The sequence below is a fragment of the Strigops habroptila genome, chromosome 8, assembly GCF_004027225.2.
Source record: "Strigops habroptila isolate Jane chromosome 8, bStrHab1.2.pri, whole genome shotgun sequence".
Taxonomy (NCBI): domain Eukaryota; kingdom Metazoa; phylum Chordata; class Aves; order Psittaciformes; family Psittacidae; genus Strigops; species Strigops habroptila.
Window position 1 is genome coordinate 11,753,199 of NC_044284.2, and position 21,289 is coordinate 11,774,487.

At 42.3% G+C, this 21,289-nt stretch overlaps 1 protein-coding gene across 4 annotated transcripts in view; it reads left to right on the forward strand.

Annotated features, from left to right (window-relative positions):
* Positions 1-15,597, forward strand: part of RYK (receptor like tyrosine kinase) — a 54,369-nt gene extending 38,772 nt beyond the window's left edge. For 3 of the 4 annotated variants that reach the window (XM_030494709.1, XM_030494708.1, XM_030494710.1), the window contains 6 exons: positions 4,963-5,032; positions 7,364-7,496; positions 8,984-9,093; positions 11,969-12,128; positions 13,599-13,735; positions 14,538-15,568. In XM_030494709.1, the coding sequence (XP_030350569.1) occupies positions 4,963-5,032; positions 7,364-7,496; positions 8,984-9,093; positions 11,969-12,128; positions 13,599-13,735; positions 14,538-14,649 (722 nt within the window). In that variant the 3' untranslated portion in view covers positions 14,650-15,568. Of the gene's footprint in view, positions 1-4,962; positions 5,033-7,363; positions 7,497-8,983; positions 9,094-11,968; positions 12,129-13,598; positions 13,736-14,537 lie in introns of all 4 variants that reach the window. The other variant, XM_030494707.1, reaches the window with a different exon arrangement.
* The last annotated feature ends 5,692 nt before the right edge of the window (positions 15,598-21,289 follow it).

Below are 21,289 nucleotides of genomic sequence, written 5' to 3' on the forward strand. Positions count from 1 at the left end.
TTCCTAACTATAGTGTTTGCAGAGCTGCTTCTGATGGGAGTGCTGAAAGAAATTGCTTGTGTTACTGCCCACATAACCCTTGGTTATATTGCTTTTAAGATTCTGCTTTGTCTTCTACCTGAAGAAAGAGATTTCAGTGACCACGCCACAGTCTAAAGTCTTTCAGCTGTAATGCTGTGCTTGCTATTTTGAGATTCTAGGAGGTCTGACATAAAATGTTATTCTTGAAAGCCATCCAGTTCATCAGGTAACCCACTGCATAGCCAGGTAATTGCTGCTTTTCATCTCTGGTAAGCAATTTAAGGTGTGGAGTGAGTCTTTTCTGATACACTACCACCTAGTGAATGCAGAGCTTGATGCTCTGCAGTTGTTATGAGCGCCCAGTCTTGGAGCAAGCAAATTGCTGTAATGTCAGTGTCATTGCAAAACTTCAGAGAGGTTTTTTCCACATGCGTGTTACAATGATTCATGTGACTGACTGATGATGAACAAAGATTTTAAAATGCTGTTTTGCAGATGGACTTGGAGAAGTTGGTAAAAACTGACCGTGTGCTCTTTCTCCCCATGAACCAGGAAGGGCCTCAGCACATAGAACACTTGCCAGAATTGTGTGGAGAGATTAGCCTCTTAGAGTAGTGCCAAGAGCCCTATTGTGCCTGGCTCTGTACAAATAACAGAATATCATGAGATAAACTCCCAGCCACATTAAAGCTTCTTGAAATGCTTTTTCTTGCTCTGTGCCTTCGGGTACGCTTTCTCAGCCCGGCTCTTGGCACAGGAAGGGTAAAACCAGTGCTTTAAAAGCATCTTCCTAGTTCCGGAATGCATTTACATCTATCTCAAGTAGTCTTGTTTTTAAGCACCTTCTGAAAGTTGGACCTTTTTGGTCTGAATTGAACATCTAGGGTTCCTACTGGGTGTTAAACCTTTCTTAACTCATGTGGCCTGAAGTCTTTGCTGTTGAGTTGCTCAGATGTTGGTGTGTGATATCCTTGTGAAAGTAAAATAGATGATGCTCTTTCAGAGCTAAGAAGCACTGACCTGGCTACGCCTTACGATCAGCAGGTTTCAATTGCATGAATTGTTGAGCACTGACATATTCTTAATCACAAATAGTGTTTATATCTCAGAGGGCAGTTTAGCTATTTTTTAAGGCTTTGAAGAAGTTGTGTAACAAGCCTTTGTTGCCTTGCCCTGGAGCGTTTGACTTAAACTCAAGGCTGTTTCCTGATGCACAGATTTAATATATGGGAGACTGTGGCCTCCTCAGTCATGGTTTTAAGTTGCTATTCTAATTTAAGAGGTTTCTGGCCCTGTGGGAGACTTTTCCCCTCCTCTTTAGCTGTGTGTGTGTCTGTGGTCATATCAAATGACTTCACAGGTACAGAAAAAAGGAGCCGCAAAAGCCTGTGGGCAATCTCACGTGTTTGACAGGATCAGTCCCCAGGTTTCGTTTTGTGCGGCTACACAAACAACTCTGTGAATAAAATGTCCACATGTGTGTGCTTACATGTAATGCTTAGAGATTTCATACACATTTTTGGTACAGGATTGCACTTTGGCCCAGGCAGGAAAATTAAATCTCCTAGGATTCACCATAGTACGTCCTCGTAAAACTGCCTCACCAAGCCAGAATTGTCCCTGGCCTTGCTCTGGGACCATGTATTTCTTGTATGAAAAGCCAGAAGTGCTGTGGATTTTCTGGATCGCTTTTAAGGGTTTTCAGTGCAAAATGGTCAGATTCACCAGGTCTTCTACAACAAAATGTGTCATTACCAAAATCATCTTCCTCCTAATCTGTGAAGACCCGTCTGTTGGATGCTTGAAGTGCTTAAAATGTATTAAATATGACAGAGTTTAAATGTACTATTTCTTGTGTAACTAAAGAAAATGGCCTTAAAAAGTTTAATTGCAAAGAGGACTGTTGCAGTAGCATTATTTGAGGTTTTTACCCCGTTTTGACTAGAATCACTCGATTTATAGTCTGTTTTGAATTGTGTCTAGTACAAAACCACAATAATCAAATTGTGTGGTTGTTCTAAATTGGCACTGGTCTAAGCTGAAGGAGTATTAAACTTGTACTGCTATTGTTTGTTCTGAGTGTGTTGAATTTGTTGGTGTTCTGTAAGTTTTTTTCTATACAGAAAACAAGGAAATAATATTGATAAGAAAGCACAATACGGATGCTGGGACTGTTTCAGTAGATAAGATTTAGATTTCCGTATATACTTGAATGGGAGTCAATTGTCCTTTTGGGTGCTCAACAACTACAGCATAGTGTCTCCAAGCTGAAAGAAAATGAAATGTAACAGCGTCCTGCTGAAAAACACCCCGTGTGATGGAAAGGGAAAGGCATCAGCGAGTGTTGTCTCTTAGTGTTAGCATGAAGAGATGAATAGGTGCATTGTCCGAACCAGATGAACTCGTTCTGTAGATTTTAAAGCCAGTCTTAAATAATCTCCAATTTAGAGCTTTGAATTATTGCATGGTGGCTCTTATAATTAAAAACAAACCAGTTAAGCAACCACAGAGTCAAAAAGCGTATAAGCAAGTTAATCGGCTTAAACTCACACCCAGTAATCTCTTTCCTCCCTTCGTCATATGCTGGGTTGAAGAGATTTGTGGTCTTTGAGTTGTAGTAATTAATGCACTTCAACCTGAAGCTGTGTACTAGTAGCCTTCTGGCAGTTCCTTTAACTTCTCATAGTATGCTTTTACACCACTATTTTTTTAATGCTTTTTGCCCTGTATCATAATTAGATGATTCAGCCATTCATAGAATCATAGAATGGTTTGGGTTGAAGGGACCTTAAAGCTCATCCAGTTCCAACCCCCTGCCACGGGCAGGGACACCTTCCCCTAGAGCAGGTTGCTCCAAGCCCCTGTGTCCAACCTGGCCTTGAACACTGCCAGGGATGGGGCAGCCACAGCTTCTCTGGGCAACCCCTCTCACAGGGAAGAAGTTTGTCCTAATGCCTGACCTAAATCTCATGCCTGTATAATTTAATTTTAATATAGTATCTTGGGTTTTCTTATTTGTTTACATGTCAAATTCATCACATAGAAACCACTTGAGTACTGTTGCTGCACGGTAGGTAGGACCTTACCTTTCTAGTGCCTCTGTGTGTTGGAGTGCAAACTAGAGGCTTCAACTGACCTTTACTTAAATGTCTCCAGCACTGCAAGAACCTGTTCATACCATCTCCCATATGTACTTGTTATCAAATACAAAGAAATGCACTGTTTTGATGTATCCCATAATACACCACAGCCATAATTGTTGCTGATCTATTGGCACCTCTGTGTCTAGACTTCTCTAGAGTGCCGTGGTTTGGCTTTGGTGGTCTTGGTGCTTCCAGCTTATACAGAGTGTCCAGGCAGTGATGCTCTTTAGGGCTTTCCAAGCACGCTGAGTTCAGTGCCTCTGGCTGGGACTTGTATCTGCATTTATAATCTCAGTTTCCTGATCTTCTTCCTTGGTGCCTGTATGCTTTTGGGAAGGCATGCCTCCTTTTTAATCTCTCCTGAGCCAAGGTGGTAAAGCAGCCTTTGAAGTAGCTTGCCTTGGGATGTCATTCCTTTCCCTGACTTAAGGGGACTTTCTCAATCCAGCTGATATTCTGTGGCTTGCAGGTTCCTGAGTTGTGCGATTTCTGATGAACCCTTCTTGGGCATGAGCTGTGTTGTGTCTGGAGCTGTCTCCACTTCCAGCAGATCTGGAAAGCTAAATGCCAGTGCGTGTGTGCCAGTTATGGTTTCAGCCTATCTATTTAGCTTGCCGTTGCCATGAGGGGGAGGCCGTGCTTTCCCTCTGTGCTTTGTGCTTTCTTTCCCTCTTTTGTGCTCATCTGCTCTGACCACATTCACCACTCAACTCAGTCAAAAGTTGTATTTTCTTTTGCAGGGTTAAAGTGCAATTAGGGAAGGGTGTCAGAGCTGGTACTGGTAGGAGGGTAGGACTATGAGGAAAGGAAAAGAGCAGATGAGTTCTCTACTCCTCTTCCTCCAAGGGCAATAAAATGTTGGTTTGACTCATCTGTAATATGTAAATTCATCCTGATGCAGCAAGGAAAACTGATTGGCCCTTTCTGGGCTCTCTCCTGTGCTAGCTTGCTGCCTAGGCACACTGATACTAGTTCTAGCACGAAGGAGGGACAGAAAATGCACCCAGGTATGAGGAGGGTGGGATTGCCAGAGCTCTGATTTACATCCCGTTAAGATTCCCTGAGGAGAAAAAGAAAACCAAAACAAAACGCAAAAATATTTGTGGGAAGGGGGCTACAAGCAACACTTCTGCTTCTGTCCATGATGATGTTCTGTTTGCTGAGGGTTACTGAGGTTACAACATGCTCGAATTCTACTTGGCAGCAGTGATTTTTATTTTTATGTTTCTTGAAAGGTGGGGAAGAGAACAGCAAACACTTCCAAGGTTACCAAGAGTCAAGTGCTTCAAGTAGAGAGCAAGTAAATAAGTAAATCTAGAAATAAATGGTCTCCATCGATGCGGCAGTAAACTGCAGAAGCCCATGCTGGTAGTTCAGCAGCGCAGTGAAGCGGTGTCTTCTGAGTACATCTGTGGCTTAGGGAAATGCGTGGCATGCTCCCCTTCTTCCAGCAGCACCAGCCCCGTGTGCAGGATGTGACCGCACTGCCTAGAGGAGGCAGTTCATGCCTGCCCAGAAGCTGTCAGGAAGTGGCAAAAATACAATCTGTCAGCACCTGGAGTGTTTGATTTCCTTTTTCGGCTCTACCCCATTTGTTTAAGCAGATATATGCCCTAGAACTTGGCTTGCTCTTTCGGGGTTTGTTTTTTTTTAATTCCATTTTACAAAAGTAGGCAAACAAGTTCTGTTTGTGCTCAAATGACCTCGACTGACTTGTAAATCTGGACCAAATATTAATATGTTGTTTTGTTTCCAAACTTATATCTGTGGTTCCTTTGTTTTTATTTCTTTTTATTAGATCAAGCTTCAGAGGTACAGGTGACAATGATGCTGACTGAAAGCTGTAAACTCAGAGGACTTCATCACAGGTAAGCTATTAGTGTTTATAAACAAAACTGTATCCGTGTGAGCTGAAAACACTCCTGCTTAAAGCTCCCTAGGGGAAAGGAAACAATTTTTTTTTCTTTTTTCAGAGTTCAGCAACATTTTGTAGGTTTGAAATTTTTAAGCCATAAAGAGCTAAAACTCTATTTGTGTCACTTTAAAATACTGAATTCTAGGTATGCTTCTTATTGCAAAGAGTGCTTATAAGCTTTTTTCTTAGCTGCATGGTCTGTAGCAGTGTATGGGGAAATGGGGAAAGTCTTTGGTGTTTCAAACCTCTCAGTAAAATATGGGTTGATACTCCTTTTATATATCCTTAGTTTTTACAGAAAAAGGTGCTGCAGGCACGTGTTGGTTTCTGCTGGTTCTTGCACAGGCTAGTTGTTAAAATTGGTGGATCTTCATCATAATAGCTTCCAATACTTAAAGGGGCCGACAAGAAACCTGGAGAGGGGCTTTTGACAAGGGTCTCTAGTGACAGGACAAGGGGGAATGGCTTTAAACTGGCAGAGGATAGAGTTAGATTAGATGTTAGTACGAAGTTCTTCCCTGTGAGAGTGCTGAGGCGCTGGCACAGGGTGCCCAGAGAAGCCGTGGCTGCCCCATCCCTGGCAGTGTTCAAGGCCAGGTTGGACACAGGGGCTTGGAGCAACCTGCTCTAGTGGAAGGTGTCCCTGCCCGTGGCAGGGGGTTGGAACTGGATGAGCTTTAAAGTCCCTTCAACCCAAACTAGCCTATAATGAGAGTAAGTAGATGTGCAGGTTGATTGTCAATTTAGCTAGTTTACTGGACTGTTTCATATTGTTCATAATTTTCTGCATGACACAGAGAAGTACTGTGATTAGGTACTGTCCCACCTGGACACATGGAAAGTCTTTGTTGGATTCTTGCACGTGTGTTGTCCTAGTATTGCATTGTAGCATCACTGATGGGATGTATTCTGGAAAAATTAATGACACGTTTTTTGGGGGGTGATGGCTTAAGTTTTTTAAATTAATGCCTCAAACAGCTTGAGTTAGGAGCAGTTTTGCAGCTTGGATTAAAGGCTGAAATTGGCCTTAAAGATCTTCATTACTGGCAAGGGTGCAGGTAAGAAGAAACCCACACTCATTGTCAAGTCCTTGGACTGCTAATTGATCTTTTTCACTGGTAATGTGAAGGAAATAAGAATAGCTCGTGCACAATGATTAGTTCTATAGTGCATGTAGAAGTTGCTTTTCTAAGAGCTGTTCTCGTCAAGGCCTTGCCTAAAACCAGGATTGTATTAAGAGGAGTAGCAGGTTCCTGGGGAAACATACTTAATATTGAAACAAAATAAAACACCCCCCCTCTCATAACTCAGAATCTGCTCCTATCCTCCCTTTTACAAGTCCAACTCTTTAAAAAGTCCAAAAAGCTTTTCTTCTGTATACTGCCTATAGAGCTGGGACCTTTATCTTGATGAAAGGTAGCTGGTATGTAGAGCTCATGGGTGTGACACCTGACTATCAGACATCTTCAAGTAAGAACAGGAAATTTCCAAATTCCCTTTGAAAAATAATTTTTGGAGACTTACTAATATGTTTTCAGGAGAAGATACAGCTTTTTTTAAAAAACCCTAAGTGGAAAATTGAAACTATATAATGGTTTGTTTCAAGTTTCTACCAACTGATATGTTGAAACTATAGTAAGATACTTAGAAACGATGCAGCATGGGGGTTATCTGAGCCAGAAGGAGTGCTTTAAAGTGCTTTGGTGGTGGACGTGGCAGCGTTAGATTTACTGGATGATCTTAAAAGCCTTTTCCAATCTAAATGATTCTATGATTATGAAACACCCATGATAAAACTCCTGAGATACTTCTGCATTTAGAGTGCAGTTTCATGTTTAGTTGATTGAAAACCGAAATTATCTGTTCTGGCATTTTGAGGTGGATCAGTCGTGGTGGTTTTACTTTCTTCTTTTTTTAAACCACCGTAATGGAGCTATATATTCTTGTATCTGCAGTTGCATTTAGACTTCCAAGCTGAGGATATACCGCTTCTTAATATAAACTACAACCTGTATTAACAGAAATTTATTTCAGCCCTTTTGGACCAAGCGAAGACTTTTGGAGAGTTCTTCCTAATGGGAAAATACTCATATAATCTCATTAAATAAAATGAATTATCGAGGGCTTCAGTTATTTGGAGAGCTTGTGCTCTGCAAGTCGTAACGCAAGATTAAATGCTTTTCTTCAGTGTTGAATTGCTTTTACTTACTGTGTTCAGGGATCAAGAAGATTTTTCTCAAATTTCAGTTCCATAAACTTGGGAATTTCTCTGCCTGTCTTCCAGGAATCTGCTGCCTATCACTCATGTCTGTATAGAAGACGGAGAGAAACCAATGGTGCTGCTGCCATACATGAACTGGGGGAACCTTAAACTGTTCTTGAGACAGTGCAAGCTGGTAGAGGCCAACAATCCTCAGGTACACTCTGAAATCTGACTTCTTGCCTGTTAAACTTGGACTTGGTTTGTCGTCTGTGTATGTGCCATAAAATAAACAGTTGTGGTATTCACCTATTAGCTGGTGACAATGACAGAATTGGCAAGCAGCTTCCCCAGCAAGTGTTTGTCTTGATTTATACAAGGGAAACATTCTTGGCTGTGTTTATCACGGATGTTCAGAGAGCATGAAGCTGAGTTAAGCTCTGGTTAGGGTAGTGCCTGATGTATCAACACATCTTCAAAAAAAATTTAAAAGATGTATTTGATTGTGGGTTTAAGTTAGAATGCCCAGGGGGACATCCTGTATGGGGAAATATCAGATTTACTGATTTTATTTTTGTTATAATTAATAGATTATCCCTTTAATTACTGTAGTTCTTAATTTCAGAGTAAGCATAAAGCACTTCTGTGCTGCTGTAGATTTGTTAATAAGTAAAATAATTGGATTTAACTACATGCTAAAGGAAGCAATCTGCTGGTTTTACTGCTGTGTGTGCTCTTCAGCATTCATAATTTTACTGTATTTCAGTGGAACCTGTTGAATACATTTCATAAGAAGTGAGAAAATATTCTTAGATGAAAACATATTTTGCTTATTTTTAATAATCTGAATAAGCATTTAGTGATGTATGTGTATATGTGTGATCCCTCTTGTTAGGATTATCTTGTCTTTTCTTCAACTTCACCTTGGTTTGGTTCTGTCTTTAGACTAAGTCAAGCTCAAAATAAAATCTCACTTCCTGAGGTCAGCATTTGTCCCTGTTATGGGCCAGATTTCAAACTAGCAAGGGCCACCTACCTCTGTTAATCTGCAAAGTGTGATAAGCTGCTAGGATCTTTAAACTTGGATTTTACTTGTTTTGCTGCTTAATCCAAGTTCTAAATCTCTCTGCAAAGCACTAACATCCCTTTCCAAGGATTTAAGCAGAAACTGTATTTATAATATGTATTCTGTCAAACAGGAGTTGTCTTTTAATAAGTAGGTATGGCTGTATTTAACTATCAAAAAATGGGACATTTGGTGTCTTACTTTAAAATGAAACTTTTCTACAAATACCAAAAGCAAACTCGAGTTTTCAGCAATAATACATGGCTTCTGTTCTTAATAAACTGTTAATGAAGAAGCCAGCTTATTATTGTTTTAATTTAGCATTTGGTTCATTTTGATCCCAGTCTTTCAACCTCAGTGTGTCCATCTACGTACTGAAGTTTCTGAAACACTGTAGAAATGGAAAAGGAAATCCAAGGTGCAAATACGTGCAATGGTTTAATTAATACAGGACTGTGAAGTTGTAAAAGTAGATGGAGCAGCAGCCTTTGATACTTGTTTTCAGCAGTAGATACTGACTGCTACTTGTGCTCTGCTAAAGGTGAGGGGTAGGGTCAGGGTCACTAGAATATGACAAAAACACCTCACGGGCACTGGCCTTACAGTTTTGCAATGATGATTGTTCTCTGCTCTTGCAGGCAATATCCCAGCAGGATCTTGTACATATGGCTATTCAGATTGCCTGTGGAATGAGTTATTTGGCCAGACGGGAGGTCATTCACAAAGACCTGGCTGCTAGAAACTGTGTGTAAGTACTCAACGAGGTAGAGTCATTGTGCAGAGAACGTTACCCCATGGCAGGGGGGTTAGAACTTTAAGATCCCTTCCAACCCAAACCATTCTATGATGGCTCTCTTCAATTGGCCTGATCTCTGCTTCACAATATGCAACTGTTTAGGTTTTCCAAATTTTGGGTCAATAGTTTTGTCAGTGGAATTGTTTTCCTCTAAACATGAGGTGAACAAGAAATTGTGGTTTTCAAGGAAGCAGAACATCCTCATCTTAAATACTTTTGCTAGGTTTTGTCTATCACTTTTTCAAAGACTTGAAAAATATTAAAGCTCCCCTTAAGCTTTATTAAAAACTTGGAATATCTTTGGCAGTTTATCAGTGGAGAGATTTTTGTGTGAAGTTGCTTTTCTTCACTTTTTTTCTTAAAAAATGGCTTAATAGCTTTGATAATTTGTATATTTCTTAGTTGTCAAATGATGAATAGATATGAATTGCTTCATAATGGTAGGAATGACATGCCAAGATAGGTTTTGAGACCATCTTCTGACTGGAATATGCCCTCAAAATGTAGAGATTGAGGTGTTTGGTGCCTTTCTATAAACAAATCACTTGGAGACTGCCAACTGTGCTCATTGTCCATCTGCTTTAATACTTAATAAGTGGAAACAGAAAATCAGTTAGGGTTCTGCCTAAACTTCACAGGGGGTAGTTAGTCCCTGAGCTTAGTTTTATGGTATCTTCAAATAAAATAATACTTCAAGTAACACAGTTACTTTTCAGAATTAAAGGCACCCCCCCTTCCCCTGGCCACGCACTGGTCTGTTAATGAACTAGTAATGAAAGAAAAGAAGAAAGAAGCAACCTCAGGGTTGTACCCCAGAGCTGTGTACGAATTGTTTGTCAGTGGTGTACCTTCTAGTGAGGTAACTGAACTACTGATGAGTATGAAGTCTTTAACCTGGAATTGCCTATTAGAGGTGATTTTGAGATTTGATTAGCTCTGCTTTACCATAAACAATTTCATTTATGAAACAGTATGTCATCATTGAATTGACATTGGCACAGGGTGCCCAGAGAAGCTGTGGCTGCCCCATCCCTGGCAGTGTTCAAGGCCAGGTTGGACACAGGGGCTTGGAGCAACAAGCTTTAGTGGAAGGTGTCCCTGCCCATGGCAGGAGGGGTTGGAACGGGATGATCTTCAAGGTTTCTTCCAACCCAAACCATTCTATGATTTTATGATCACTGGATCACATGGGATGAATTCACATTTTGTATTACTTCAGTTATGATACTCCAGTTATTTTTGGAAGAAAATAAAGTTCCTCATGGTCTGGTCATCTGCTTGATTCTTCTTGCATCTGTTTTATGAAAATATTACTGATAAACTAGTTAGCTTTTCAGAATTGCTGCCCCTATTTTCTTTATGGCCTTGGGGCATGTATCACGTGTAATCTGAGGGGCTTTTTGCCTTAGCAATACCTCCAGGCTTTTCTCAGGCCCTGTCTTCTGCCAGTGCAAGGGTGTAAAGACTGAATCACACTCCCGAATCTTCAGGTTTCTCAGTTGCCTGGGAAGGAGTGACTGGCTTACTCTCTCAGTTCCTGCTCTTTGGCTTCCATCTCTTTCAACTTTCTGCCACCTTTGTGAATGTGTTTTTCCTACTTGCCAATATGTTTTCCAGTATACCCTTGGAAATACCTCCGTGGATACTCAGGTCCTCGGTCCCTCCAATATATTCACAGCACAGTTGTTGGGCTACCTTATTGGTACCCCTTTTTACTGGGGGTTTGCTTTGGTTGTTCCCACACAGTCCTTGAAGTGGAAGCTCAGCTTCTGCCTTCACACTTTTCATGGACAACATGCACTTCTAGAGTGTGGTCTGCCTTGGGGCCATGATGCTGGTGTCTGTTACAGACCTCTGCACATCCGTCTCAGCAATTAACAGTAAAATATGAGTCAGGTCCCCACACCAGGATAGGTCCTGCTCCTGAAATTTGGCCTGACTTCCCAGCCTAGCCTCTCAGGGTTGTCAGGGTCACTCTTGCTAAAACTTCTATTTAACTTTGCTTATTAAAATAAAGAAATAATTGTCAAGATGAAAAGACAGCAAATACTATCTTGTTACAATCCCTCTAACTCCATGTTATTTCTATATTTTTGTCAGAAGACGGTAAAGCCAACATCTTGCCCATATCCTGAAGTCAGCTGTTTATAACAACATTGAACTTTACTACACACTTTAAGTTCAAAAGAGTATGAATTAACATCTCAGGGTGGAGGGGAATCCAAGTAGGCTCCATGTGCTTTTTTCAAGTTATCTTTTGTTCATTAAGTAACTTTCCTTTAGCCAGTATCCTAGTTCTGACAACAGGATAGATATCTCATGTAGAGGGGAATAAATAACATCTTACCAGATTGCTTGCTTAGAGACAAGCTTTTAGGCCACAAATAATATCAGTTGCTTTACCAAGGTACTACTAGATCTTGCTTTGCTTAATTGGTACAGAGGTACTACAGCTGAAATTTGATTGATTTGAAAGAGGATCTCCAAGGGATCAGGAATAATTTTAGGAAGTTCTTTGCTTTAACTGTGGGTGTTAGGTTTTGGGTTTCTTTTTTCACTTGTAAATGTTTCATTTTTATTTCGTCTAAGACTGCTGATTTTTCTAGTGCTTATCTGTTAATGCAGAATAAATATGTTCTTTGATAACGTTTGATTATCATAGAATAAGTGTGTCTTGATCTAGAAGAATGCTAGTCCTTTGAAATGTTGATAGTGTGATTAGCATTCCCCAATTAAATCTCAAGTCTGAAACTAAAGATTGAGCATAAATATTTTCTGTGAAACTCTAATGCCAAGTTTGCTAACTGCTTCTTTTCTTTTAAATTAGCATTGATGATGCACTTCAGGTTAAGATTACAGACAATGCTCTCTCTCGAGACCTATTTCCTATGGACTACCATTGCCTGGGAGATAATGAAAACAGGCCAGTTCGATGGATGGCTCTTGAAAGCCTGGTTAACAATGAATTCTCCAGTGCTAGTGATGTGGTAAGTGTTTGGGGGTTTGTTTTTGTTTATTTGGTTGGGTTTTTTTGCTCTCTCTTACATTTTGTAAATACATTTTCTGACATTTTTCCCCTTTTTCAGCTGCACTAAATTCATAACAGTGATTTGCCCAGAACAGCATCTGTACACCTGCTTCCTACATTTGCTCCTCATAGCAGATAATTCAAAGGTCAAGCAGGCCCTTCTTGCATGGCAAAATTGTCCCTTGCACCCTGTTCTCCTTGGTAGCATTAGCAGGAAAGGCAGTTAAATTCAGTGAGTAGCCTGTATTGGGACTTGTCTGCTATTTGGATTAATGTGATCTAGAGTCCACAATAGAGTATTTCAGTTGCAGTTTCACAGATAGAGCAATGAGAGGAAGAATTGCTTCCCTTGACCTGGTGGCTATACTCATGCTAACAAGGCGTCCCTGCCCATGGCAGGGGATTGGAGCTAGATGAGCTTTAAGGTCCCTTCCAACCCAAACAATTCTGTGATTCTACAATCCTTGGTAATGAAATCTGTTACAAACAATTTAGATGATGTCTGTTAAGATGCAGTTGGCACGTGTTGTAGTCTTGCTTTTTGGATGAATTTCTTCAAAATGGTTTTGCTGGCTTGAAACATTCCTTATGTGTTCCTCCTCTGCCAGCATTTATATTAGTCAGACAGAGCATAGAAAAACAAAACATGATTCCTGTAGAATTTTAGTTCTGTGGTTTTTCGCTCTGTTAGAAATGAAGCTGTGTGTCTCTTCATGCCATTTTTTTGTAGCTACTTATGGAATTGCTACAAGAAATCTGGAGATTGTACCACCTATGTTTTGTCACTTGGGTCTCTTGATATCAGCTAGTAAATCATTTTACTTGTACTGTGCTTGCATGTGAATTGATTGGTTGATTTTTCATCACCTTAAGCTCCTTTTGGCAAGTATTGCCGGCTGAATGTGTTTAGTGCTGATCCAGCTGTCATGTTTACTTAGATGAAATCTTTTTCTCATGAGTCTGACTCCTGAGCCTGTACTCAAAATATACAGATAAGTGATTTAAAAAAAATTAAGGTTTCATTCAGTCTGCTCTTCTGAATCTTTGAATTTCATAGACCTTTGTTGAGGAATTTTCTGTACTATTTTGAAGAGGTAAAATGTAATATAAAATTGTTTTTCCAAACTGTGGTGTAGTGTTTAATGTTCCTTAGATTTGTCAAGTTTTCTGAAATGTCATACTGAAAAAATGCAGTAAACATATTTTATCTTTTTTTAGCACTTAGATTTAAGTGCACTAAGATTCGACTTAACGTTTGTTCTGTGATTCTTAATTGTCCCCAGTCAAGACAATGTATGGTCATGTTGAACTTGTGTGTATACACACAGCATTTATGTAAAGCTTTCTTGATTTCTGTCGTCTTGTTTATGACTGGTGGAACACCAATAGTTGGCGTGTTCTGTTAATGCTCCACGCTATTTCTTTTTAGTGGGCCTTTGGAGTAACGCTGTGGGAGCTGATGACTTTAGGACAGACTCCATATGTTGATATCGACCCATTTGAGATGGCTGCTTATTTAAAGGACGGCTATCGAATAGCTCAGCCCATCAACTGCCCTGATGAACTGTAAGTGCATGTTTTTTGGAGAGAAGATAAAAAGTCTATTTTGTAATTGGCATGTTAAGCCAGCTTTATCGATGACAGAGATGAGTTTGCCTTCCCCTGCCTTTTAGACAAACCCTCGCACAAGTATTTGTGTGGCATACGTCAAGGAACTCGGGCTAAAATTAAATGCTTTTTGGTGGTGGTGTTGAGTTTCATTTAATGCTGACCCAACTCTTTTACTTATGATCATGGGAGAAATGGGGTTGATCAGCAGGATGGGAGGAGGGAGGCAAAGGGGCAGGGGTTTTCAGGACTGCAGTGTAGGAAGCTGCTAGGTGTGTAGGTAGAGGGAATCTCTGCTCTGTCAGCAGGACTGTGGAGAAGTAGTTTATTGGTGTGAAATGGCAGTGTTTGACGTTTTTTCCTAATCCTAGTGGTATAGGAGAATGCAGGTTCACAGGCACTACCTTCTGCCTCGCGTGTTCTTCCAAATCCCCTTCCTGTAAACCTGCCACAGAAACACTTGCAAACTTTGCTTTTACAATAATTGAGCAATTTTCCATAAACTGCATATTGCTTCCTCATGGACTGCCTCTGGCTTATATACTATCCATGTGCTTCCAGTCACAGCATGTTTACTGATCATTCCAGGTGTCTTTTTTTCTGAAGCAGTTGTTCGGCATCGTGTATCAGAAGATACAGGTTACTTTTCTCTCTCCATTCTAGCAGGTTTTCCAGTTGCAAATGCTGTTTTTCACTTTCAGGTTGGGATGGTGGTCACCTGGCTTACATTCTCATGTCTTCCATTGTCTTTGCCTTGCAGGTTTGCTGTGATGGCCTGCTGTTGGGCCCTAGACCCTGAAGAAAGACCCAAGTTTCAGCAGCTGGTGCAATGTCTAACTGAATTTCATGCAGCATTGGGAGCCTACGTCTGAAACTGCAGAAGAAGATTCAATTCACTGATTGGGAGAAGGCATGGCATACATCTGCAGCTCCATGCATCACTCGGACTCACACACGTGATGTGTATAAAGCAACACTAAAGGGAGAAAGCACTTCTTCCAAAACACTGTGCCTTAGAATGCCTTAGTAGTCTGAAGTTTTTTTTTTGTAAGACCTCTTGATGTTGAATATTTTCTAGATATCACTTTTGCTAAGTTAAATCGACACCTTTTTATTTGCCATCAGGATTTTTAAAGTGTAGTGATAGTGAACTTAAACACGAGATTGGGATGGACTTTGCACTCTTACAACAGACACGTGATTCTTTTTTGAAGGGTATATTGAACAGGTAGAAAAGCGAGGCACGGGAAATCAATGCAAAAGCCACACTGCAGAAAACGTTCCCTGCTTCTTAAAAATGTTGAAGCTGAAGCTTTCTGACCAGCTCTAGTGTTTGTACTTGTATGTATCTGGAATAGCTTTTTAGTATCAACTTCTTCTATTTTGAGACAACAGCACATTGTGGTTGGATCCACAAGCGGCATCTTACTTTGTTAACCCATTCACAAATGCTTTTTGGAAAAGCTGGTCTTCAGGATACAATATCTTCTTTTTAAAGCAGTAAGTGATCATGTAAAAGTGATTCCAGTTTACCTCATACAAAGAGCAGTAAAGGAGGTGTAAAAATGGTGCCCCTCCTTTCAGATAAAAGGCTGATGTGATTTTTTTAAGATGATTTTATGTGCTAAATAGAGGCCTTCAGAGAAGCGCCAAAGCAGCCCTTGTATGGGAGTCTTTCACCTCAGACTTCTGAATCGGAGTTTCTCTTGTTCAAAAAGGTACTGATTGTTTTTTATGGGCTTTTATGGCCTGAAATGGGCTTAAATATATAAATATATATTTGTAAAGACACTTGCAGAGTAAAGAATGTTTTTCTATTACATCTAATGTGAAAGATTGGTCCCTCACATTGCCCCGCGTATTGAATGTGCAGGGTGGTGTGGTGCTGGTGGTGGTGGTTGCACTGGAGTTGGCATGAAGTCAAGGTGGATCGCCTGCCTCCCTCCCTGCAGAACCTAGTCCCTGAGACTTAGTGTATTGTCCTGCTGCCTTCTTCAATCCAAATATCCATTCCACCCTGGGTTATTTTGAGTTGAACGTTACTTAGTAGGACTGAACAAGGTATTTTGGGGAAAATGTGTGGCAATCCATTGATTCAGCCTCAGGAACTTTAATATTCTATATATACATAACAAAGATATTTGTAGAATAACTTAGTGTTCCAAATGAACTGTAGGCTGCATCCTCTACATGGTGGCATGAGGCAGGTTGAGCTTTAGCACAATGTGAAACAGGGAAAATTGCCTTTTGTCTCACTCCAGCTTCAGAGTAAAGCACCCGTAGCCTCACGTGTTTGTGCAACTGCATGGTTGGGAGCATTGCCCTGACAGGCTCCGTAGCAGTTGTAGCATTTTAGGAGACTTTGGTCTGCAAGTACAAGCAGAAGGATTTGGCCATGTTGAACAGCTGGGTTTGGCTGTGTCATGCAGATGTGCAGAGGTTTTTTTCCTTTCTCGAGTTCTGAACCTTGCTGAAAGAAAGAATACCTTTTAATTAGTGTCTTGTGAGGCAGAACTTTGCATGGGCTCTTCTCAGTCTTACAGGCTGCCCCTTTGCATTGCTAAGCTCAACCCTCAAAATGCGGGAGCATTTTGTGCTTCTGTACTTGGTGTTAGTAATCTGTGGCTAGTGAACCAAGGCTTGCTGTATCCTAGAAGGAACTTTTCCTGCTGGCTCAAGTTTGGGCATGTTATGATGGGCTGTGTTTGCTTGAATGAATTGAAACTGGTTTCATTTGGCTGGCTTTGGAGTCACTGAGTTTGTTGGGGGTAGCAGTAAGGCTTTGGTTGTGTGGACTTTCGTGGTCTCTTTCCTTTCTGACCCAGGGAAACTACCTAATGTCAGCACCTGTTTACAGTGACTTGGTTGTTAAAGCTTTCAGTGGCAGTGTTACTCATACCCAGATCTGTGTTATGATGGGATCTACAGAGGTCATAGCTGTACGATTTACTTGAGATTGGAAACCATCCCAGGTTGAAAATGGTATGCATACTGTATGTGCTTCACAGCACAGAGTCACATACATACATATGTTGCAAGATCTGTTCACATCTGATAGGTATCTGAAGTGACATCTAACTGCTAGGGTGTCTTGCGGTGGGTTGGGGATGTACTGCACTTCAAGGTGCTCCACTTCATCAGCACAGCTATGGCAATAGTAAACTGGCAGCTTTCCCTTTGCTAGACTGTTTCTTATCTACTGCCAGATGAGCGTGCACATCAGTAGAGACTGAGGAGTGGTTTAGTGTGGCAGTAAGGTATAGATACAGCTATCCCTTTTGGAAATTGTACTTTTCATTTAAACATGCTTCACCTACAGGGGTTAAAGCTAAGATAGGCATTTTGCTGATAGCAGAGCTACCTTGAGTAGATGCCTTGCATGAGTTCATTGTACCTAAAGCCCTGGAGGGAAGAGGGGCTAAAGGAAGCTGATTAATATTCAAGGATCACCTCCTCCAAGCTCTGGAGTGATGCATCCTGACAAAGAGGAAGTCAGGCAAGAATGCCAGGAGGCCTGCCTGGATGAACAAGGAGCTCCTGGACAAATTCCAGCATAAAAAGGAGGCCTACAGAAGGTGGAAACAAGGACAGGTAGCCTGGGGGGAACACAGAGAAATTGTCTGAGTAGCCAGGGATGAGGTTAGGAAAGCTAAAGCCGTGATCATTAAATCTGACCAGGGACATTAAGGGCATCAAGAAAAGCTTCTATAGGTACATTGGGGATAAAGGAAAGGCAAGGGAAAATTTGGGCCTTCTCCAGAAGGAAACAGGAGGCTTGGTTAGCTGGGACGTGGAGAAAGGTGAGGTACTCAATGACTTTCTTGCCTTGGTCTTCACTGGCAAGAGCTCCAAGCACACCACCCAGTTTGCACAAGGCAAAGGCAGGGGCCAGGAGAATGCAGAACTGCCTGCTGTAGGAGCTCAGGTTTGAGATCATCCAAGAGACCTGAAGGTGCACGAGTCCACGGGACCTGACAAGCTGTATCTGTGGGTCCTGAGGGAACTGGCAGGTGAAGTTGCCAAGCCATTTTCCATCATATTTGAGAAGTTGTGGCAGTCCAGTGAAGTTCCTGCTGACTGGAAAAAGGGATATACAAGCCTCATTTTTAAAAAGGTAAAAAGGAAGACCCAGGGAACTACAAACCAGTCTCACTTCAGTGAACAGCAAGATCATGGAGCAGATCCTCCTGGAAACTATGCTAAGGCACATGAACAATAAGGAGGTGGGTTGCTGACAGCCAACATGGCTTCACTAAGGGCAAATCTTGCCTGACAAATTTGGTGTCCTCCTGTGATGTGGCCACAACATCGGTGGATAAGGGAAGAGTGACTGTCATCATCTACCTGGACTTGTGCAAAGCATCTGGCACTGTCCTGCATGACATCCTTGTCTCTAAACTGGAGACATGCATTTGACAGATGGACCATACAGTGGATAAGGAGAGGGCTTGAGCACCTCTCGTGTGGAGTCAGGCTGAGAGAGCTGGGCTTGTTCAGCCTGGAGAAGAGAAGGCTCTGGGGAGACCTTAGAGCAGGTTGGATGGGGCTTGGAGCAACCTGGTCTAGTGGAAGGTGTCCCTGCCCGTGGTGGGGGATTAGAACTGGATGAGCTTTAAGATCCCTTCCAACCCAAATCAGTCTGTGATTTTGTGGCTGTTATCGCAGGCTTCAGTGTGAGTCTAGCCATAGTCTTTGATCTCAAAACAGGAATTTTAGTGAGAAGGCATTGGGAGAAAGAAATCTAATTAAAATAAGAAAAAGGGCAGGCAGCCTCCTAAGGCTGGCAGCCTGCTGAGGACTGATGTGAGTGAGGTTTGATCCGGATACCTTCCTGGAGCCACAGAGTGCCTGATAAGGAGCTGATCTGGCAGCTGAAATCTGTGGTGCTGCTGGTGGGAGGGAGGCTTTTACACCCTCACACATCCAGGTTCTTGCAACCGGATAAGGACATTCCTGCAGCCATTCATGTGCTTCACTGGTGATGCACTTGCTAATTGCTGCTTCCTCCCTGGTAAGGATGTGAAGAACATACCTTCTTTCTGGGGTGCTGCCTTGCAAATACCAGTTTGAAATGGCACTGCAGGGAGGGCATTTTTTTGGGGGTGGAGGGAACATGTTTATTTCTGATGGCTCATCTCATTGTAAGGAGTGAACCTCGCCTATCCTGACCTCTAACTGTATCTTGCCTTGGAGCAGCATCTTATGTATAGTGCTGCTAAGTAAGCACTTGCTAAGGGTTGTGTGTTCGATAAAAAGAGGAGGCTTGTATTACCACGCAGCAGCTCTGTAGCAGAAGGCAAGGTCTGAACATAAGATTCAGAGGATTTCAATGTCAGTTATTGGCCTGATTTGGGCTGGTTATACTGGGCTTAAGACTCAGGGAAAGCCTGGCGTGTGTTCTCATGTGCTGGCTATACTGGTGTCCTACAGCCCCACCAGAACTGCAGCAGCTGAATGCTCCTTTGATAGTGCTGTGCCTGTGTTTGAGCCATCGGCAGTCACGCTTTCCTTGGCTGGAAAAGGCAATAATAATGTTGGGTCTGTCTCCTTCCTTTCATGGCACAGAAACTGTTCTCAGTCACATAAACAAGTGTGGCTCACTATAACTCTAGGCCCAGCTCTCACTCCAAGGCTGATGTTCCAGAGAGCAGATCCCCTTTTCCAGGCTGCATGGCAGCTGAAGCAGCCAAACATAGCAGCTTTATTAAAGCTTCAAATCGGAACGTTTTTCCACTAAGAAACCCAAGAAATATGCAAAGTTAAACAAAATAACTGCCCCAAGTGCATTTCTGATTCAGCTGTCAGCTTCTGTGCATTCCTAGGGTGGGAGTGGCTGGATGCATCAAATAACCCCGTCTCCTCCTCTCCCTCCCTCCTGCCCCCCAGCCTCTTCTTCAGCTCTGTAGTCTCAGCTTCTACCTTGTTTTCTCCTGCTCAGACAAGATGCACTTCATTTTAGATTACTGGAGCCACAACACTTAGCAAGTAACCAGAAACCTGAGCACTTGGGCTCATTAGTGAGACAAGATTGGTCTTTCTGAAACTAGTTTGTAAAAGGACTTATGTGGTGCAGTTCATTTCATCCTGTAAATGATGATGAAAATGGCTTGGACCTATGTCCAGAGACACTTGGATTTATGTCCAGAGACATACCATAACTGTGGTGGGAATGTATATGGTGGCTCCCTGATGGAAGTTACTTGGTCTGGATCTATGTGTCCTGTATCCCATCCTGTCCTCCAGCAGGATAGCCTGCTTGTAATGGAATCATTGCTTGCAGACATGAGACTAGCTCCTCTTCCTTTTCACATACCCTCTTCAGACTGCAAAGGAAACCCACCTACATTTTGTATCCTTTGGCACCCAAGTGAGGGCTGCCTCTAATCCATCAGTTTGAGAACTGCAGCAGCATGGTGTGGTGCAGCTTGTGTGGGAGAGACTTGCAGCCAAGTGTGGCCACTCGGGGACCATCTCCTGGAGCTGTCCAACACCTTCAAAACCAGCATTTTCAGTATGTGTTGTTTTAAACCCAAGTTTTGTGCAGGCCGCAGGCTTGCTTGCCCATCAAAAGCTGATGACTCTCTAAGGGGGAGGGTTAGGGATGCAGGTTAGGGGAGGTGGCGCCGATATGCTTGTGGTGCTTCAGCCTCTGGAACAGATTCAGAGCAGGCTGGAAGCTGAAGCCCTGGCTGCTGAGTGCGTTTCTGCTGCAAAGCTTGTGTGAAAGCAAGTAGGAATCTCTTCTGGATGTGCTTGAGATGCGATAGCCTGTGCAGAATGCACATCAAGTGCTGTCTTCAAGCTTACCCAGGTCCCAGCTTACCCAGGGCTGCTCAGCCACATGCCCAGACCCTCTGTCCCTCACACCTCTGTCCAGGCAGCAGGTCTAACGTTGCTGTGAGCATTTCTTGGCTCTCCAAGCCCCCTTGCTTGCAGAGCAGCTGGCTGTCATTCAATCAAAATGGAGCTGAGCTGGTGACACTTTAAAACTCTCCTCCAAGCTTTGTTTTTGAGCTAAGAGAAACCCACAGACGGGGAGAGCTGGGGATGACCCATGCTCTAGGAGGAAAAATAAATGATTGTCCTCAGTGATGCAAATGGGACAGATGTTGGCAACACCTGCAGGAAATGCTGAAGAACAGACTGAATAATGATGTTTGATTGCAAAGGAGCTTGGACGAATAGGGAAGTGGACTGACACAAGCAGCATGAGCAGTGAAATAGTCAAATACCACGTGAGAACAGGTACGTTGGCCTGTCAGGAGGCTTCAGTCTTTTGTGCTGGGTAAATGTGATGTTTGGAGTTTCTTTGATGCATAAGCAGCTGGACAGGACACCCCTCAGAAAGAAACCAATTCTGCTTGGTCTTGGGTGATGCACGGGACCAGCTGTAAAATTACCTGAGAGCTGCTCTGTACCAATGACCAAGCTTGCTTAGGTTTGCAAAGTAAAAGCAAGGGAGCAAAGGGCAGAAAAACAACCCATAAAAAAGTCTCACGACCAAAAAAACCC